This window comes from Clupea harengus, chromosome 14, assembly GCF_900700415.2.
Source record: "Clupea harengus chromosome 14, Ch_v2.0.2, whole genome shotgun sequence".
In the NCBI taxonomy this organism is placed as follows: domain Eukaryota; kingdom Metazoa; phylum Chordata; class Actinopteri; order Clupeiformes; family Clupeidae; genus Clupea; species Clupea harengus.
In genome coordinates this window covers 8,570,407-8,591,365 of record NC_045165.1, presented here as the reverse complement: position 1 = coordinate 8,591,365, position 20,959 = coordinate 8,570,407, and the positions used below count along the sequence as shown (strand labels likewise).

At 42.3% G+C, this 20,959-nt stretch overlaps 1 protein-coding gene across 1 annotated transcript in view; it reads right to left on the bottom strand.

The window, feature by feature from the left end:
• Positions 1–20,959, bottom strand: part of alk (ALK receptor tyrosine kinase) — a 256,323-nt gene that overhangs the window by 5,795 nt on the left and 229,569 nt on the right. The window contains exons 12-19 of the mRNA XM_031579809.2: positions 19,669–19,837; positions 8,415–8,562; positions 7,896–8,006; positions 7,667–7,808; positions 2,460–2,630; positions 2,269–2,367; positions 1,071–1,232; positions 821–934 (exon numbers count right to left, since the gene is read on the bottom strand). Coding sequence (XP_031435669.2) covers positions 821–934; positions 1,071–1,232; positions 2,269–2,367; positions 2,460–2,630; positions 7,667–7,808; positions 7,896–8,006; positions 8,415–8,562; positions 19,669–19,837 — 1,116 coding nt within the window. The remainder of the gene's footprint in view (positions 1–820; positions 935–1,070; positions 1,233–2,268; positions 2,368–2,459; positions 2,631–7,666; positions 7,809–7,895; positions 8,007–8,414; positions 8,563–19,668; positions 19,838–20,959) is intronic.

The following is a 20,959-nucleotide window of genomic DNA, read 5'->3' as shown; positions in this document are numbered from 1 at the left end:
ACACACACACACGCAGATGAACAGGAGGAGACAGCAGTTGTGGCCCTAGTGGCTTTGACCCCGGTTTCAAACACTAGTCAAATGCAGTTAATTATTTATGAAGTGATAATGGACGAGGGCTGTCAGCAGACACAACTCCCTCATCCATCATCAGAGTGCTACATTCATCCCAGTGGTGGCGACGCTGCATTCTCCCAGGTGGACATCAACACTTAATGTGATGCGTGGGCTGATGGCTCAGTGAGCATGTGTCTGTGTGAGATAACATACTGCTTGAACACACAGGCACTCCCTACAGCCTGGGCACACACCTGAGACCCTGAATCCCACCTAACCCTCCCCATATATTCCCCCTCTGCAATCCACACAGGGTCCCAAAAGGACACCCCCCGCCCCCCGCCAGTGTCTATTCTAACCTGGCAAGAGACATGCAATGGAGTGTAGCTACAGATGTACTATGTGCTAATGTGGCTGTGCGTATCAGTGTGTGCTCAGAGAATGTCACTGTTTGGTGATTTGGCGAAAGTACATTTCTATGTGTATTGTTTGTATGTCTATATTAATGTGGCTGTGCGTATCAGTGTGTGCTCAAAGAATGTCAATGTTTGGTGGTTTGGCGAAAGTACATTTCTATGTGTATTGTTTGTATGTCTATATTAATGTGGCTGTGCGTATCAGTGTGTGCTCAAAGAATGTCAATGTTTGGTGGTTTGGCGAAAGTACATTTCTATGTGTATTGTTTGTATGTCTATATTTTTGTGTCTGTATATGTGCGAATGAACTTAGAATGCATTCTTAGAAACACTCCCTCTTTACTCACTGATCATGACACCTGATACCACCAGCAGGAGAGCAGCGATGAGGGCAGAGGTTCCCACAGACAAGCCCAGGGCCAGGTGAGATAGTGGGGGCTGAGAAGCCTGGGAAGGGCTTGCTGGAGCAAAGAAACACACCAGTCAAGAACAATCAATATTTTGTCAACTTACCATGTTGTTTGTATGTTCAGATGCTAATGCAGTATGCTCATAATAACTGATGAGGGAATCCACAGAGGTTGTTATGACAGATACCTGAGATGTTGAGGCAGGCCATTAAGAGCCCTTTAGGGGCCAAGAGTTGCCCTTCTTCGCAATAACACTGAATTCCTTCCTCAGTTCCGTGGCATTCGCCTGACTCACAGTGGCTGCAGTTGAGCACGGGAATAATGATCACCTCACCATCCCCGTCCGCCACTGAATTGGGGCGTGAGGAGCACAGGAGGAAGAACACAGGGGGAACAGGTAGAGGTCAGGAAAAAGAGGTAGATACATACAAGGGTAAAAGAGAAAATGACTACAGGCAAAACGATACATTTGTTTCAATCCGATTGCTAATATGGGTAAGCAACCATACTAACACACCAGCATATTAAACAAACTGTGTTGAACCATAGCTTCAGCTAGGTTCAAGGATGTAAACAAACAATGTTAATTGTTTGTTAATTGTAACTCTTAATGCTGCTTTACTTCAACGGAGGAAGGAAATGATCCAGAACATTTGATTTAGCTGACTGCACCTTAAGTTTAATGCTTGTGTTCTCACATTGACAACTGTTTTACAGTGGAAATAGAAATGGAGAGTTATAGTTTGTGTTGTCCAGTCACTGTACAAGATCATTCTGTTGCAGGCTTGCATAACAGGGAGGTCCACATAAATTAGACGCTGTGTTTTTCACACTCAGTTTTGCTTTGTTTCACACTTTCACACGTTGTGTTAATATTTGATGTTCGGTGGCAGTTGGCTAATTTAGTGTGCCGCAGTGCCTCAAGACTGTTGTTGAGACTTCGACTAAAACTATAACTATTCATAACTGCGGCAGTTTGACGGCAGGGAGGAAATGACACAGTTTGTACCAGGGGAAATAAAAAAGATGTAGATATGATGTACTGACATTTTTTACTTTTTGGTAGATACTTTTGCTTTTGAAGAAATGATCAATTACATAAATGACTATGTATATTTTTATGCCAATGATTTTACTAGTAATTTGTGTTGAAATATCTCAACATTATAAAGTGGAATTGATAATATATGAAAGTCAGAAATTAAGTTGACAGGGGGGCATAATAAAGTGTTTAAAAGGGCCCTTCAAAGGAATGTGACTGTGGATGTAAACTTGCCTTCATTGGTGTCGAAAAAGACTACATACAGTAATAATAATAATAATACTTTATTTTTATATAGCGCTTTTCTAGATACCCAAAGACGCTTGTACAATTCAGCTCTCACCTTTCATGGCCCCCAGGTAGGGCTTGCCCTCGGGACTGGTGTAGGAAGTGCCATCCTGTCCGGCCACTTTCGGATCATTTTCTTTCGAGGTATTCCCGCCTAAACAGTGCACAATTAGTAGTTGTTGATAAGCCCTGCCTAATCACATACTGAACGAACCTCCTCACCTGATATGATAGATCGTCACATACCTCTGTAGCCACCTCCTCCACCTCCTGTGGTGCAGGCCCCTCCCCCTCCTCCAAAGCCCCCATGGGTTTTCCAGCCCATCTTGTGACAGGGATGACCTCCTTGACCACCCAGCACCAGTGGTCTTCCTCCCTGGCTACTAGGGGGACCATCAGTCCAACCTCCCCCTCCACCTGGAAAACAAATAATAATAAAATGAATAATGATGATGAAAATAATAATAATAATAATATACGTTGTCTACTCTCAAACACAAACATCCAACAATAATAGAACCCACCCCCAAAGATATCATTCAGCTTGGTGGTAAGAACTAGCATATCTAGCCGTCTATGTCGGCACGCTCTATACCACAACAGAATGCAGAGAGCGTATTTTCCCTCCTCTCCTGCTGAGCTCTGGTGCCTCCCCTGGACTCTAGGGGAGCCGGAGGCAGGCTACAGTGGCGCTGGCAAGCTCTGTAATCAATATGCCAGATTTACTTATTTTTTATCCATTCAGAACAGACTTGGGACGACTAAATTATGAGACATGAGACATGGAAAAAATAATCTTATGGAAAAAAATATCATACTGCAGTGTGGGAGAGGGAGAAGGAAGGCACTAAGCACATTTGGATATCAGCCCTCATTTCTGTTTCACTGGCAGTAATGACAAACATGCAAAAAGGTGTTACAGGAATAGAGCCTGCACATATTATAAAGCCTGAGAAACCCAACTCATGCATAATACATGTCCAGTGGCTTCTATTCTCTGCTGGTAAGCAGTGGGGTTGTGGAAAGACCACCATGCAACCCAAACATCCATACAAACTCTCATACACTGGCAAGCCTTTATTCACAGGGGCTTATTGTTACAGCCACGAATAGACTGAAATGGAGGACAGCCTTTTAAAATGTGCTGTTCAGCCGGAATTCACGCTGTCTATACATGCATGTAGTTTAATAGCCCCCACACAGAACCAAAAACATTTACACATCAACTCTGAATTCTGTCTTCAGAAATGAAATGAACTTTTGGGGGAATTATGTTTTGCATTCACGGATTTTCACCTGAGGCTGAGCCGAAAAAAAAAAAGCTCCACAAAATGTGGAAAACATCATGACTAAGAAGTTACATGATCATAGCTCAGTGGTAAATTAAGGCTCAATGTAATTAAGGCAGTTGAGAGTAAACCCCCCACCTCCCTCCCGGACCAGCATCAGCTCTGTAGTTCACCTACTAAGCACACACTGGAGTGGATGATGGCCTCCTTTATCAGGCCTATTCTCACTTAGATACGCCATAGTAAGAATTACGTTCTTTGAAAAATGTATTTCTGGCAGGCCAACTAAGGGCCGTTCAAGCACCTCTGCACTTTATGAGGCTGAGATACTCAGTGAAGGGAGTGTAGTAAGCAACATGTGGAGCCCTCAGGAGACCCTCCTCTAGAGCTCCAACTTTCAAGTAGAATGTGGAAAGATGCCTCCTCCAGTAGCTCTCTGATGACTAATAGTGGCCATAGTGGGGTGTATAGGATATGGAATAAAGAGGACTGGCAGGTACACTTATTGTCAGTGTGTGTGGTGAGCAATCTACAACTGAACACTGGCAAGATGAAGGAGCTCTTTGAGGATTCCCACAGAACTAAGCCTCCTCTGACCCCCGCCTGCATCAAAGGGATGGGTACTGGGCTGTTGCATGCCTACAAATATCACGAAGTGCACCTGGACAAAAGTGGTCTGTGAATCACTGATATGAACTCTACTGGAAGACTTCCATAACATTCCATAGGCTCATGGAGAAAGCAAGATGACACTAATTAAAAAAAGAATAGGTTTGTTAGACACTCACTATAAGGGTAATTATTCAATTTCATTTACATTGCCAATTTAAAAACCCTAAGAAATAGAAAAAAAATTATTTTCTTCAGTGTGGTAGCACAGAGGACAACATAACGACGCTTACAACAACTGCTTCATGTACCTGTCGACTGTGAGCCAAGTTGAATGACAATCTGAAATGGGCAAGGATGAAAGTGAAACCATTTAGAAGTGTATCTATCAATAAGGAGAAACCGATAGATGTCACTTCAATGTCTTAGGGAGACAAAACTAGTGACTTTTGTCTTCTTTTCCGCATACATCCGGCCACACCCACATTCACGTCCATTGCCCATTGGATCTATGCAAATAATGTATGTCTTGGCCCTCCCATTAAACTCCTTCCTTCCCACACCAAAACAGAGACAGTAAGTTGACATTGAAAAGTACTGACATCCAAAAACCAAAGAAAAGATTGTCATTGAAAAAGCATCAGAAAAAACATCAAAAGTTTCAGTGGCCAAAGTTCATTTCAAAACAAGTGTTTCAATGCCAATGTTCTATTGTTCAGTTTAGTTTTTTCTATCAATGCATATTTTGTTGTTCTCAATGGCAAACTTAAAGTCTCCGTTTTAACTCAATTTTTAACACCCCCACCAAACCCTTCCACGTCTTAACCTGGATAGCCTGTTTTGTTTAATACATTTGCGGAAAAAATAAAATCACGGTGTATTGACCACATCTGTGTATTAACCGCAGTTTATTCAACATTACTCATATAAAACGAAATGCCATGTAGTTGTGGTGTGAGCACTTCAAGCCATTTAAAAGTTGCATGAAATAGGGTTGGGCATTTAAAGCCAAAATACTACACTCCCTCCCCTTCTGACTGTCTTCAGTTTGTTTATGTCTACAATGAGCCATCCAATCACACCAGAGTATGTTTCCAAGCCTCTGTGCGTGGACCCTTGTGTTTTTCTTTGTACATGCTACCCTTAGGTGCTGTCATAACTTCCATTGCTATGCTGATGACACCCTATCAAAGACATAACATAAAATAACATAAAATGATACAACTACCTAAGATAGAAGCTTTCCTGAAAGATGTAAAAGCATGGATGACTAATAACTTCCTACTCCTTAATTCAGATACAACTGAGATTATGCTTGTAGGCCCTAAACAATTGAGAATTACATTATCCAGTCATCTACCCTCACTCGATGGCATCTCATTAACATCTAACACTAGCACCAAAAATCTCATTATTATCAACCACGACCTCTAACTCGACTCACACATAAAACAGATCTCAAAGACATATTTTTTTTCATCAGAAAAGTTCTTTCCCTAATTCATGCTTTTATTACGTTGCGACTAGACTACTACAATAGTATTCTGTCCGGATGTAGCAACAACTCAATAAAGAACCGCCAACTTATAGAAAATGCTGCCGCTTGCACACTTAAATGTAAGTAAAATGTAATGAAGTAAAAATCACGAACATATCTCACTTGCCTCTCTGCACTGGCACCCTGTCAAAAGTAGAATTGATTTCTAAGTACTCCTTCTAACATACAAAGCTCTAAACAGCTTAGTACCAAATTACCTCAAGGAATTAGTTGTCCGCTACTGCCCACCAAGACCACTTAGTATAGTTCCCTGAGTGCACGTCTCCTCGTAATTCCAAGAATATCAAAAGCACAATAGGAGGCAGGGCCTTCTACTATCAAGCCTCCCTCCTGTGGGATAATCTTCTTGCCTCCATCCGAGAAGTGGACATATCAAATCTAGACTGAAGACTAGGGCTGAACGATTTGGGGAAATAATCTAATTGCGATTTTTTACCAAAATATTGCGATTGCGATTCGATATGCGATTTTTTTTTTTATCCTCTTTTTTTCCCCAACAAAACGTAATGAATGATTTAAATATGACCAACACAATATTAGATACATTTAGTGTAAAATATTCTTTCCCACATTTTACATTTTTATTTAACTGCTCATTACAGAAACAAGAACAACAAATCGGTGGCTTTGCCACTGTGCATTTAAGTAATTTAAAAAAAGTAATTTTAAGTATAAACACTAGGCATGCACTTTTTAAACACTGTGTGCAAAATGTACCATCTTAAAAAAAAAAAAAAAAAAAAAAAATGTATTTTTAATTTTTTTTTTTTTTTTGTGACCACGTTTTTTAATCGCGAACGTTGCGGTTAGAAAATCGCGTTCTATCATATCGCGATTAAATCGCAAATGCAATTAATCGTTCAGCCCTACTGAAGACATTCCTCTTTAGTGCATCCTATAGTCCTAAATAATGCATCAAAAACCTGGCACCTGTCACAACATACTTCATACTTCTTGTCAGCGATGTTGCTGTGTTTAGCAGCAGTGGGCTACAGACAGTGCATGTTGTACTGTGTAGGAGGGCCTTTACAGATCCTGGGTACAGTATGTCACTCCCAACATTAATTAAATATGGGCTACAGACAGCGCATGCTGTGCTGTGTAGGAAGGCCTTTATGGTTCCTGAGTGTCAGTCAACCATAACTAAACATACCTCATCAAAACTAAAGATAAACATAATTCCCATACACCATGCTTGGCACCCTCTCCCTCTTTGTCTCCTTCTATATAATATTATGCTAAGGCATTCATAATGATAAAGTGGCAATATTATCTACTGTTAATTGTTTACCTAAATATATCTCTCTGTTCAATCTGTTTATCAAATTGATGTTTACAAACCAAATTTTTCTCTTTCTTATAGCATGACCTTTGCCCACAAATGCAGATGGCTGTGAAAACACTATTCCGCATTACCATATCCATTAAGGACATGTACGCATATTAGGCAGCTAAGCTCTGCTCACTCACTTTTTCTCTTTCTTCCTCCCCTAGTCTACACTGTCTCCACTGTGGGATGCTGCTGTAGTCTCTCCATCTAATCTACCTGCAGAAACACTCTGCCTACACCTATCTATCCCCACCACACTGTCATGCATTCATTCTACCCCGCTCATGATATATCTACATACTCTGTGCTAGCCTACTTACCTTGGCTCTGTAAAGCACCGTGAGACAATTTTATGGTTTTGTCGCTATATAAATAAAATTGAATTGAATTGAATTGATCTCGAAACGTGGTTTGCTCATATCTGTTTGAAAAATGTGTCTTAAATTCATGGTGATACATGCACATTTTTGCACTACCTGCTAGCTTCCAGTAGTTATAATATCATCGGCCTTTGAAATGAATTGCAGTGGTACTCCATCACTCCCTTCAGTTTTATATAATCGCTCCATGGTGGCATAAACATTCGTATTGTATACTGTTATAATGAGATCACTGGGACCTGAAGAGGCATCCACAGTTTGAGACAAAAACTGCAAACCCAAAATACCTGCGGCTGCTGACAGGCCATTGCGTCCCAGCACTTTAGGGTCCATGTCCGTGATCTCTTTCTGGTCTCCTGAATGGCTATTGTAGCCTTTGCCTCCACCTCCTGCTGCAATGAGTAGAGGCTTGTGTGTTCCATTGGCAATCTGTAACCATGGTAACCAAACACTATGGTCAGTGAGGAGTCTGAGCATCATCTGCTAATTGCAGTAGAGCTGGCAACAGACCAGTACCTTGAAGACGTAGGTGGCACCCCCTCCTCCTCCTCCTCCACCTTTGATCATTGACTTGTTCACCATGGGCCCTATTTGCTCAGAACAGAATCTGCTTAGAGCTGTGTTAACCTGCACAGGAAAAGATGCAAAATAAATGTAGAAGGAGAATCTGCTGTGTACAGAGGTAGGTCATAAAACTTTAAATAACATGAGATACCACAACATTCTGGGCAATGCCCTTGTTCAGCTGTGCAATTAAAGTGATTCTGAGAGTCAGTGAGTCTCAGACTGCCCTAGAACCTCTCAGCTTGCACACCAGGTAAAAGACATCAGTGCCCTGGTTTTCAAAGTAACCTTGTTTACTGCTTTGGAATCTCTTTGGAAAATATGCTTATTTCTGTAGATTATTTGTTGGAGACACTACTACATTAACCTGGTTGCAATGTGTTGGTCAGAAATGTAGTTAAGTATGGGCTATCAACATCTGGTCTATGCTCATGTGATTTATTTCAGAGTGAATTTGAAAGTTAGACTCACATTTGAGCAGGCATCCTCCCCTCGCTGGCCAACCAAAATGTAGAGCACCTCATCCTTCTTCAGGTGGAAGTCCCCGACGATATAGATGCCATGTGACCTGACCACATCCATGACACTGAGACCACCTGATGCGCCATACACTGTAATTCTGTTCACCCAGTGAGGAAACACATTTGCGTTATTATGTTTTTCTATTATATTGTGTTACATATTATACAACTGTAACAGAGTTGAAAATGATTTTTCATTTTATGCTGTATGAATATTTGTGCTGTCAGTTTAACGCGTTATTAACGGCGTTAACGCAAACCCATTTTAACAGCGTACATTTTTTTATCGCGATTTTTTTAATTCTTTTTTTTTAGAATAACATTCTTTTTGGCCTCGCAAACTGTGTAGTAGGCTAACGTTACGGTTTGAGTGAATGGTGCGCGCGATACGGCGAAATGGATGATAAAAAGCTTCTGAATGGAAAGTTCACTTTTAAAAGTTGTGTTTAAAAGTTGTGCAAAAGAAGCCAGCTTCACTGTTGTCTGAAAATGTCAACAGGCAGCTGGCTGAAAGCAAAGAAGCAGTATGCTTACCTTTTATTGGTAACCTAACTGTTACAGTTCATTGTTTCTGAAATAAGAGGCCTGACTGCTATGTTCCCAGCAAACTTGAAAAAAAGAAAATATTAAGCCATGGTTTAACTGCACTATAGGCTGAGTCCTTGTTTACCAGAAATGTGCACTTTATAATTTTATTTTGTACCGCCCTGTTTGGCAATGTTGGTTTTCAATAAAATAAAACATTTCCATAAAGCAAGCCAATCCACTTTTCCATGTTGATAAGGGCATTAAAATAAAAATAAAATGATGGAAAAAATAAATAAACGAATGGACATTTAGAATAGATAAAAATTTGCGATTAATCGCGATTCATTTTGAGTTAACTATGACATAAATCCGATTAATCGCGATTAAATATTTTAATCGTTTGACAGCACTAATGAATATACCTGAAACTCCTATGTACGTATATATATGATAGTAAGTGTACATGGTTAAAGAATTATGTCTTTATTGTTTTCAATTCATAGTGGATACGTTTCCTTTTGAATTGTATGGGAAAATGCTGTTTAGAATGAACCTGAATTATTGAGTCCTTGTCATCTGCGTCCAGTGGTGTCAGTGAGTACTGATTGGTTTCTTAAAGATCGGTTTAATTCTGGTTGGGTTAGAATTGGGGATAACGGGGGATTAGGAAAAAGACCAAGAGAGTGGTGACCTGGGGGTAAGCGACGGAAAACGACGTTTCTCGAAAAGGACTTCATGATCAGTGAGGACCTACTTACCCAGAACCATGAAGACTCCCATATTTTCTTTTAGTTGCTCTATGGAGTGAAGCGGACAGTTTTAGTTTTATTGGGCCACAACGTACACAAGCAACGAATAAGGCCTGTTACGTGTGGGGATGGGAGATGGTTTGCTAGTGTAATTTGTAGTGAAGTTAACTAGCAGGCTAGCCACACACAGTGTATTAATGTTAGCTTTGGTTATCTGGGGTACGTACATTATTTTTTGAGTTGTCAAATGCTAAGATTGTTTGTCAAAGGGTAAACTTTAGTTTAAAGAAAAAGACACTTTGTATGTCAATTGTAATATGTATATACAGTACCAGTCAAAAGTTTGGACACACCTTCTCATTCAATGGTTTTTCTTTATTTTTAATTTGTTCTACATTGTAGATTAATATTGAAGACATCCAAACTATGAAGGAACACATATGGAATTATGTGGTAAACTAAAAAATACTCAACAAACCAGAATATATTTTAGATTTTAGATTCTTAGATCTTTTTAGAAGTAGCCACTGTAGGAGCCATTTGGGTTCATGTTTTAATCTTGTGTGGGACACTAGATGGCGCTCCATTTTAATTAGGCTTACACAATATAGGGGTGAAAGTTCATGCAGGTATCAGGTGTTGCTTGACGGAGGGAGAGCACACACACCTTTTTGACCGCTTCATTTGTATTTGCAAAGGTCTGTTCCATGTATATAAGATGCAAGTTTGGATGTATGGACATGCTTATGGACTGGATCTTACTGTGAGAAATAAAATTTGCATAACCAAGAACGAGAACGCAAAATTGGAACTTATTTGACATCTAACAAGCGCGTCAATTAAGTGCTCGGTCAGCAATCCCTCTGGGCTTAAAGTATAGACTTAGCCCATATACAAGTCAAAAAGGTTACTGCTCCACGTTACCGACGCAGTAGATTAGGCTACAGCCGCGTTCGAACCAAGCCAAGACCGTTGCATGCAATCGTGGATTGTAGAGAAAAGGACATCACGTTTGTTCATCCAGTCAACAACAACACATCTGTGGACAGCGCGAGGACGGCGTTCGTATTGGAGTCAACGTTGCTTCACGTCTCTGCGAATCTAAAGGCTACCATCACAGAAATCAACACTTCGTTTCGAAAGCCAACTGGAAATTCATCAGACGCATGGCGCCCAACGCGAGGTATGTGTACCGCTACTAAATGAATGGCCATTCGAGTTTTGTGTACACACACTGTGGGGCTCAGTTAAAGGAAAGGCATGCTTTGGAGGAGCAAGAACAGCAAATAAGGAGGAAAAAGGAACAACATGAACTGGAAACCATGCTTGCTGAGTCTGCAGCTAAACTTGCGGTGCTACAGGCCTCTGATAGTCGGTCAAAGGTATCCAATGCAATGAATTCTTACCTGGAGAGGGAAACTAGAAACATGGAACCTGTAAACAGATTGGACCCATTGGCAAAGGAATTCAATCTTATACCCCCAAGCAGACCCCAGCGGACCCAGCAGTTGTCGTTGCCAGCAGCCAACAACCCATTAACAGCCATAAGGGTGCCCCAGAGTGCTAGCCAACACCTTGCAACTAGACCAAAGGAGGGGACTAAGTCAAACAGCCATCATGCCCTGGAAAGGGAAACATTGACGCCGACTCTGGAACGTTCCCATCCCAACACTCAACCAACAGATCAAAGTCACTCTGGAGACCTTCTCATAGTAATGCAAAGGCAAAATGAAATAACATCCGCACTTGTCCAACAACAACGCCTATCATCATTGCCAGCAAGAGATATCCCCTTGTTCGATGGAGATCCTCTGCAATATATTTCCTTCTTGAAAGCATTTGAACAAGGAGTGGAAGAGAAGGCCAGCAAGGGTGACTGCCTCTACTACCTTGAACAGTTCACTAGGGGACAGCCAAGGGAGCTGATCCGTAGCTGTCTTCACATGACACCTGAGTATGGCTATGCTAAAGCAAAGCAGCTGCTATGTGAACATTTCGGCAGTAAGTACAAGATTGCTGTGGCATATATAGAAAGGGCTTTGTCCTGGCCCATAATAAAGACAGAAGATGTAAGCGCATTGCAGGCTTACTCTCTTTTTCTACGCAACTGTTGTAACGTAATGGAGGAACTACAGTACATGCAAGAGTTGGATATGCCAAATAATATGAGGGCAATCATGTCTAAACTGCCATACAAGCTCAGAGAGAGATGGAGAACCATTGCATTTGACATACTGGAAAAAACCGAACACAGAGCCCTGTTCAAAGACCTTGTGAAATTCCTAGAAAGACATGTCAGAATAATATCAGACCCTCTGTATGGTGACATAAGTGACTTAGCATCGGGAATGAATGAATCTAAGGTTTCTAATAGGCCAAAGTCCCATCAAGGAAATAGGATCAAGGGAAACAGCTTTGCCACAACCATTACACCTATGGAATCGATGGAGAATAATGGAGAGCGGAGAAATGCATCGCAAAGACATGACTCTGCAGTGGCGCTAGGCTGTGCGTGTTGCACTCAAGGTCACTCATTGCAGCAGTGTCAACAGTTCAAACAGATGAAACACAGAGACAAGCTGAGCTTCCTTAAAGAGAAAGATCTTTGCTTTGGCTGCCTGTGTGCCGGGCACAGGAGTCGGAACTGTGAGAGGCGGTTGACCTGTAGGTCTTGTGGAAAAAGGCATCCTACTGTACTTCACATTGACTGGAGAGAGACAGCCAATGCACCTACAGAACCCGCCAAGGAGTCAGGTGTCCAAGTACTGACAGCATCCCCGAAAACTTGTGGTCAAACAGGGGCCGGAACGGATCGCTGCCTGCTTCCCATCCTGCCAGTCCAAGTCAAGTCCATTAAGGGAGACCAAGTAATTCAAACGTATGCCTTCTTAGATCCTGGAAGCTCCGCAACATTTTGCTCAGAGCAGCTAATGCGAAGGCTCAACCTTGCTGGAAGACAAACTCATCTTCTCCTACAAACCATGGGACAGGAAAGAGTGGTGCCAGCATACTCGGTCTCAGGCCTGGAGGTGTCCGGAATCAATGACAACCTTTTTTATAAACTCCCAGAAACATTCACACAGAAGAAAATGCTGGTAAACTCAGTTAACCTATTGAACGAAGGAGATTTGGCAAAGTGGCCCTACCTGGCAAACATTAAAATCCCCAGCATAATGGCGAATGTTGATCTGTTGATCGGAAGCAACGCACCCAAAATGTTGGAGCCCTGGGAGGTTGTCAACAGTAAAGGCGATGGCCCATATGCTTTGAGAACAGCCCTAGGCTGGGTTATTAATGGTCCTTTACATGGGAACAACAGCAGTTCCGGAGCAGAGTGTCGGAGTACATCAGCCATGGTTAATAGGATCTCTGTGTGCAAGTTAGAAGAAATGTTAGACAATCAGTACAATCATGACTTCAATGAGAGGGCTACAGAAGAGAAAGGGTTATCAAGGGAAGACATCAAATTCATGGAAATTGTGGAAAGGTCTGCAACCCTTGAGCATAATCATTACTGCCTGAAATTGCCTTTTAGGAAGGAAAAATTGTCTCTGCCTAACAACTTCCCTGTGGCGAAACAAAGGGTTCTCTGCTTGAAAAGGAAGTTCCAGAAAAATGAGCTCTTTTTCAAGGAGTACAGTTCATACATCAATGAGATGATTGATAAAGGATACGCAGAGGAAGTACCTACCCAGCAGCTGAGTAGCGGCCACAGCAACGTGTGGTATATCCCCCACCACGGAGTATATCATCCAAGGAAGAAAACTCTACGAGTGGTGTTTGACTGTGCTGCAACATTTAAGGGAACATCTCTGAACCGAGAGCTCTTGCAAGGTCCCAACCTCAACAGTACGCTGCTGGGAGTTCTCCTGAGATTTAGGCAGGAACCAGTGGCAATCATGGGAGATGTGCAAGCGATGTTTCATCAAGTTCAAGTCCCAGAAAAGGATAGAGACTTCCTGCGGTTTCTGTGGTGGCCGGAGGGAGATCTGACCAAACATGTGGCTGAGTTCCGTATGACTGTCCATTTGTTCGGTGCTGTATCCTCCCCGAGTTGTGCCATATATGCTCTGAGGAAAACAGCCGACGATAATCAGGCCGACTTTCCAGCAGAGGTGATCCAAACAGTCAAAGAAAACTTTTATGTGGATGATTGCCTGAAGAGTATAGCGTCTGAGGAGGAGGCCATCCTTATGGTCAAGCATCTGACTGCCCTCTGTCACAGAGGAGGGTTTGCCCTGACAAAATGGAGCAGCAACAACCGCACTGTATTGCAAACCCTGTCTGAGGAGCATAGAGCAAAAGATCTCAAGGAGCTAGACTTAGACATGGATAAACTTCCTGTCGAGAGAGCCCTAGGCTTGCAATGGTGCGCTGAAACGGATTCATTTAACTTCAAGATGGAAATCCATCAAGCATCTCCCACCAGACGTGGAATGTTGTCAGTGTCTAGTTCAGTGTATGATCCACTTGGATTTCTTGCACCTGTCCTCCTGCCTGCTAAGATCATGTTGCAGGAGCTTTGCAGAAGAAACTTTGGATGGGATGAGACTGTCCCATCTGACATCCTTCATCACTGGGTAAGGTGGATGGAGGAGCTGGATATGCTATTTGAGTGGAAAGTGGAAAGATGCATTAAACCTAAAGGCTTTGGAAACATCACACATGCTCAACTCCATCACTTCTCTGATGCTAGCGAGTCAGGATACGGGACAGTTACTTACCTCAGGATGCAAAACAACAGACATGATTTCCATGTGGGATTCCTGACGGGCAAAGCCAGAGTCACCCCTTTAAAGGCAATTACCATCCCCCGCCTTGAGCTCACGGCTGCCGTGCTTGCCGTTCGCATTGATCTGATGCTGAGGACAGAGCTGCGGATTCCATTGCAAGAATCAGTCTTTTGGACGGATAGCACGTCCGTGCTCAAGTATATAAAGAATGAAGACAAGCGCTTCCATACCTTTGTGGCAAACAGGGTTTCAACTATAAGAGAAACATCTAAAACTTCGCAGTGGAGATATATCAGTACCAGGGAAAACCCAGCAGATGATGCATCCAGAGGAGTGAGGGTTGGAGACTTCATCAATAACAACAGGTGGATTGGCGGCCCAGGGTTTCTGTGTAAGCCAGAAGAGGACTGGCCAGCCAATACAGTGGATACTGTGATCGAAGCCAATGACTTGGAGGTCAAGAAGGAAGCTGTTGTAAATGCAATTAATGTGAGGGACTTCCTTACTGGTACCAACCGTCTCGTCGCCTACTTCTCAGACTGGAGGAGATTGAAGGTAGCAGCAGCCTGGTTCCTTAAGTTGAAAGGGATACTTCAGCGCAAGATTCACAGAAGGAAGGGGCCCGAGGCCATTGATGCACACAAACAGCGTGTGATTGTGTCAGGAGGAAAAGCTCTGTCGGCAGATGATCTGCTGGAGGCTGAACTTGCTTTAATTCAGTACTGTCAACAGCAAAGATTCAGTGAAGAGATTACTATGTTGTCAACTGAGAACGGTGCTGTAAGCAGACAGAGTGTTCTATACAAATTGGATCCACGTTTGGATGGCGGCCTCCTGAGAGTCGGAGGGCGGCTGACTAAAGGTGCCTTGCCAGAGGAAACTAAACACCCACTGATAATATCCAAAGACCAACATGTAGCTACTCTCATTCTGAAGCACATCCATCAACAGCTTGGCCATAGTGGTCGTAATCATGTGCTATCCACACTGAGGAGACGGTACTGGATCACAGGTGCAAATTCAGCGGTGAGGAAAATCATCACTGAATGTGCTTTCTGTAGAAGACACAATGGTAAAATGATGGAGCAAAAAATGGCAGATTTGCCAAAGGAAAGGATTCTTCCTGATCACCCACCGTTTACCAATGTGGGAGTCGACTACTTTGGACCGATAGAGGTGAAAAGAGGACGAGGTACAGTCAAGCGCTATGGCGTGATTTTCACCTGTTTGACCAGTAGAGCGGTCCACCTAGAAGTAGCCAACTCCTTGGATACAGATGCATGCATTAATGTTTTCAGACGATTCACCTGTAGAAGGGGTCAAGTGGTTCATATTCAATCTGATAACGGGACCAACTTTACAGCGACTGAAAGAGAATTAAGGGAGGCACTCTCATGTCTGAACCAAGCACAGATCGAAGGAATGTTGCAACAAAGGGGAATCAAGTGGAGCTTCAATCCTCCAGCAGGGTCACATTTTGGCGGCGTCTGGGAGCGTGTGATTCGCATGGTAAGGAGAATCCTGAATGCAGTGCTTCGACAGCAGAGGCTAGACGATGATGGACTTCATACAGTCATGTGCGAGGCAGAGGCTATTCTAAATGACCGACCCATCACCAAACTGTCCGATGATCCAAATGATCTCGAACCCCTGACTCCTAACCATATCCTGCTTATGAAAGGAAAACCATCTTTACCACCCGGACTGTTTGAACAACATGACCTGTACGTCAGACGGAGGTGGAGACAAGTCCAATATATCTCTGACCTCTTTTGGAAAAGATGGATACGTGAATACCTACCTTTACTGCAGGAACGGCAGAAATGGAATCAAAAGAGGGGCAATCTTAAACCTGGAGATATTGTAATCATCATGGACCCTACTGCCCCACGTGGTTCTTGGCCACTTGGAAGAGTCTTGGAGGCTTTTCATGATAAAAGGGGGTTTGCCCGATCAGTACGTCTGCAGACAAAAATGAGCATCATCGAAAGGCCTGTGACAAAACTTTGTTTGCTGCATGAGTCATAGGTTAGCCTTAACTTGCGTCTTCATTTTACCTTGCTAATGTTTCAAACTTGCTGAGTATCTATAGGTGTGATTTCACTCTGCCCTCTTTTCTTTATGGCTCCCATTGGTACGTGTTGGAATTGTTATGTCCTGGCCATCACAATTAGGGGCCGGTGTGTAGGAGCCATTTGGGTTCATGTTTTAATCTTGTGTGGGACACTAGATGGCGCTCCATTTTAATTAGGCTTACACAATATAGGGGTGAAAGTTCATGCAGGTATCAGGTGTTGCTTGACGGAGGGAGAGCACACACACCTTTTTGACCGCTTCATTTGTATTTGCAAAGGTCTGTTCCATGTATATAAGATGCAAGTTTGGATGTATGGACATGCTTATGGACTGGATCTTACTGTGAGAAATAAAATTTGCATAACCAAGAACGAGAACGCAAAATTGGAACTTATTTGACATCTAACAAGCGCGTCAATTAAGTGCTCGGTCAGCAATCCCTCTGGGCTTAAAGTATAGACTTAGCCCATATAGCCACCTTTTGCTTTGATGACAGCTTTGCACACTCTTGGCATTCTTTCAATCAGCTTCATGAGGTAGTCACCTGGAATGGTTTTCCAACAGTCTTGAAGGAGTTCCCAGAGGTGCTGAGCACTTGTGGCTGCTTTGCCTTCACTCTGTGGTCCAACTCATCCCAGACCATCTCAACTGGGTTTAGGTTGGGTGATTGTGGAGGCCAGGTCATCTGACCCAGCACTCCATCACTCTCCTTCTTGATCATATAGCCCTTACATAGCCTGGAGGTGTGTTTGGGGTCATTGCCCTGTTGAAATACAAATGATGGTCCCACTAAGCGCAAACCAGATGGGATGGCATGTTGCTACAGAATGCTTTGGTAGCCATGCTGGTGGAACCAAAAATCTCAAATTTGGACTCATCAGACCAAAGTAGATTTCCACTGGTTTAATGTCCATTCCTTGTGTTTCTTGGCCCAAGCAAGTCTCTTCTTCTTGTTGTTCATCCTCAGTAGTGGTTTCTTTGCAGCAATTCCACCATGAAGGCCTGATTCACGCAGTCTACTCTGAACAGTTGATGTTGAGATGTATCTGCTACTTGAACTCTGCAAAGCATTTATGTGGGCTCTAATCTGAGGTGCAGTTAATTGGCGGTTTCTGAGGCTGGTAACTCTAATGAACTTATCTTCTGCAGCAGAGGTAACTCTTGGTCTTCCTGTCCTGGGGCGGTCCTCATGAGAGCCAGTTTAATCATAGCGTTTGATGGTTTTTGCTACTGCACTGGATACATTCAAAGTTCTTGAAATCTTCCGGCTTGACTGACCTTCCTGTCTTAAAGTAATAATGGACTGTTGTTTCTCTTTACTTAGTTGAGTGGTTCTTGCCATAATATGGATTAGAACTGTAGTCGAATAGGCCTATTCACTTTATAGAACTGTGCACCAACCCTGCCTCTGCACAACACAACTGATGGTCTCAAACACATTAAGAAGGCAAACAATTCCACAAATTAACTGTTGACAAGGCACACCTGTTAATTGAAAACCATTCCAGGTGACTACCTCGTGAAGCTGCTTGAAAGAATGCCAAATGTGCAAAATTGTCATCACAGCAAAAGGTGGCTACTTTGAATAATCTAAAATATAAACCATATTCTAGTTTATTTAACACTTTTTTTGTTTACCACAACTCCATATGTCTTCCTTCATAGTTTTGATGTCTTCAATATTAATCTGCAATGTAGAAAAAAATGTAAATAAAGAAAAGCCATTGAATGAGAAGGTGTGTCCAAACTTTTGACTGGTACTGTATATATTTTTAAAATTTTCAATCCAGGTTGTTTTGCTAATATATAATGTTTAGTAAATGTGGTTTTATTTAATTATTCGTTTTTTGAAAATAACTACTTGTGAGAAAGAAATATGCTTGGTTGATGTTCATAGTGTAACTGCTACTAGTGAATTTATTAATTCCTTTGTATATCAGTAGTAGTTATACATCGGCTTAACTTTGGTTAAATTCATAATTCAGGGACCCAAGATTGATTTAATTGTTTAATAGAAGGACCCAATAGCTATTCTTTCACAACGGCTGTGTTGAGTACTTGATTGTGATGCAGTTCTCAGAATGGCAGGTAACGTTTTACATTTACAGAAATTGCGAGTTGTTGCTGATGGTTTTGCAATTACAATTGAGTTCATTGGACATTTTGAGAGGTGATATCGAGAAGGGAAACATTTTGAGAGGCATAACAACTGTGTCCACTTAACATTAAGGTTTTAGCGTGTGCATTATAATGTAGCAGCGTATGTCAGGGAAATGCAGTTTTACCCATCTATGTGGACTGCGCTGCAGTTACACTATAGAGTCAGCACACAGGCCTACTATGTCAGATAGCTAATACTGGATCTCATTTCAGTTTTTTTCAGGACGGTTGCTTTGCCTTTGCAATTATGGGGAAAATGTTCTGATAATGTATGATTTATCTAACTAATTCAGTGGTGGAAGGACATAATATCGCATGGAATGAACATGAATATATGTAATAGCCGTGGTATAAGTGGAAAAATTTAGTATAGACCATTGTATCATTTGAGCAACGATGCATAACCACATGTAGTTTTGCATACATTATTTTTCTACTAAAAGGATGCCATGTCATCCATTATTCCTTGGACATACATTACATTGTTTTGCACATATGGAAAATAATTTTTCTTGCACATTTATACACATCCTTGAACAAATCAAAACACACACATACGCAAAAGACAGAGAGACAGAGAAGAGATGTCTGTTTCCTCCATCCTGCTCAAACATAGACAAGTTACTGCCCATGCCTGATGACAGCCCCTACTCATGCTGGGTGCTACATTAGTAAACTAGCCAACTTTGGGTTTTCTCGCTGCCCATTTTTGATTGCAGATTGACCTGAAAATCTTTCATTTTGACTTCAGTGTGGGCTTTTTCTCGCATGTCTCCTCTCATGGTAAAAACAGGAGTCATCAACAGAGTTATGGAATAGTGGGAATCTCGCACTCGATCATGAACAAAAAAACAATGGTTATCTCCAGCATTCTTCCCCCTAGATAATTTTTTTTTTGTCTAGGTGTGGATATGTGTGTGTGAGTACAGTTGTTTGCAAGTCAGTGTGGTGGCTGTACCTGTATTCCCCTGTTTCAGGCACTATCCAGCTTTGGATCCCCTGGAAGGGTGTTCTGGTTCCTACTGTGACATTGACATTGCTGTTGCGATAAGCAATGTTGCACTGATTCTGCGTGGGTCCCTCTGGGCCAATTGCACCACATGTATGGAAGGTCCATTTCGTGGCAGCTGCAAACACAAACAAAGAAAGAAAAAAAGAAAGAAAGAAATTACTTTGTTTAATCCCTCTTGTAAACAACTGTTTCACTCACACAAATGTTAACAGTTTGGATGTTTGACATTCCGTAACTGTTTCCTGTGACATATCAGAGCAATGAACAGCTCCCTTAGCCACACTCCTCTCCAAGGGGACAGGTTTGGGCTGTGGATAGTGACAAACTCATTAGTTCTATAATGCTGTGCCCCTGCTACAGATGGTAGCTGTACCTTGCGCTATTTTGGAAATTACTTTAGTCAAATGGGTGAAGCTGTGTTGGCTGAGCTGCCCTTTTTTGTCAGATAATTCAGTGGGGCACACGCTACCATATGGGGCACTCACATGATATATATCGCTGCGGCTGTATTCAGTTTAGTTTCTCCTCACCTGTGCGAATGTAAACCATTCCCTTCAGTGAATTATGCGTCATATACTCTTTTTATGTAAAACCAGCTCTAATAATCAGTCATCAAACTCCCACCATCCATCAATCCTGCAGAGCTTACCCTTACCAACAGGAGGTTACTTGGTAACTATAAATCTAACTCACATTTATGGTGTTATGTGGCAGGCAATCGATTTGTAACCTGCTGCTGTTACTTGAGGGCCAAAGCACAAAGAGAGGTCTACAACCAGCTGGAGCCATGACTCCATGCGGAGCCTCTCATTGGCTGTCCTGTAGAGAGGGATACAACCCTGTCTAACCCCAATTGATCCACTGCTTCCTGGACCCACAGAGTTCTCTCCCCACTCTGCTTGAAATCCTGTCTGCCTACAAACCAAATCTTATGGCTTATACCAGCCTTGATCTCATTTACTTGCCTAAGACGATTGACGGGCTCTATTTCCCTCTATGTGGCGGGAGCCCCAAGCCCTAGGAAACTAAATGAGACTCCTATGTCTCTCTGCCTGGCACTTAACAGACTGAACAATATATATGTTCCTTGCAGATCTATGAATCTTCCTCTATTTCTTTATTGAGATATGTTCCCCAGGGCACAGGGCAGCACTAATAAGAGTAAACTGTCAAAGAGTCGCAAAGCATAAATGAGAACCTAGACACACACACACACACACGCGCGCACGCACACACA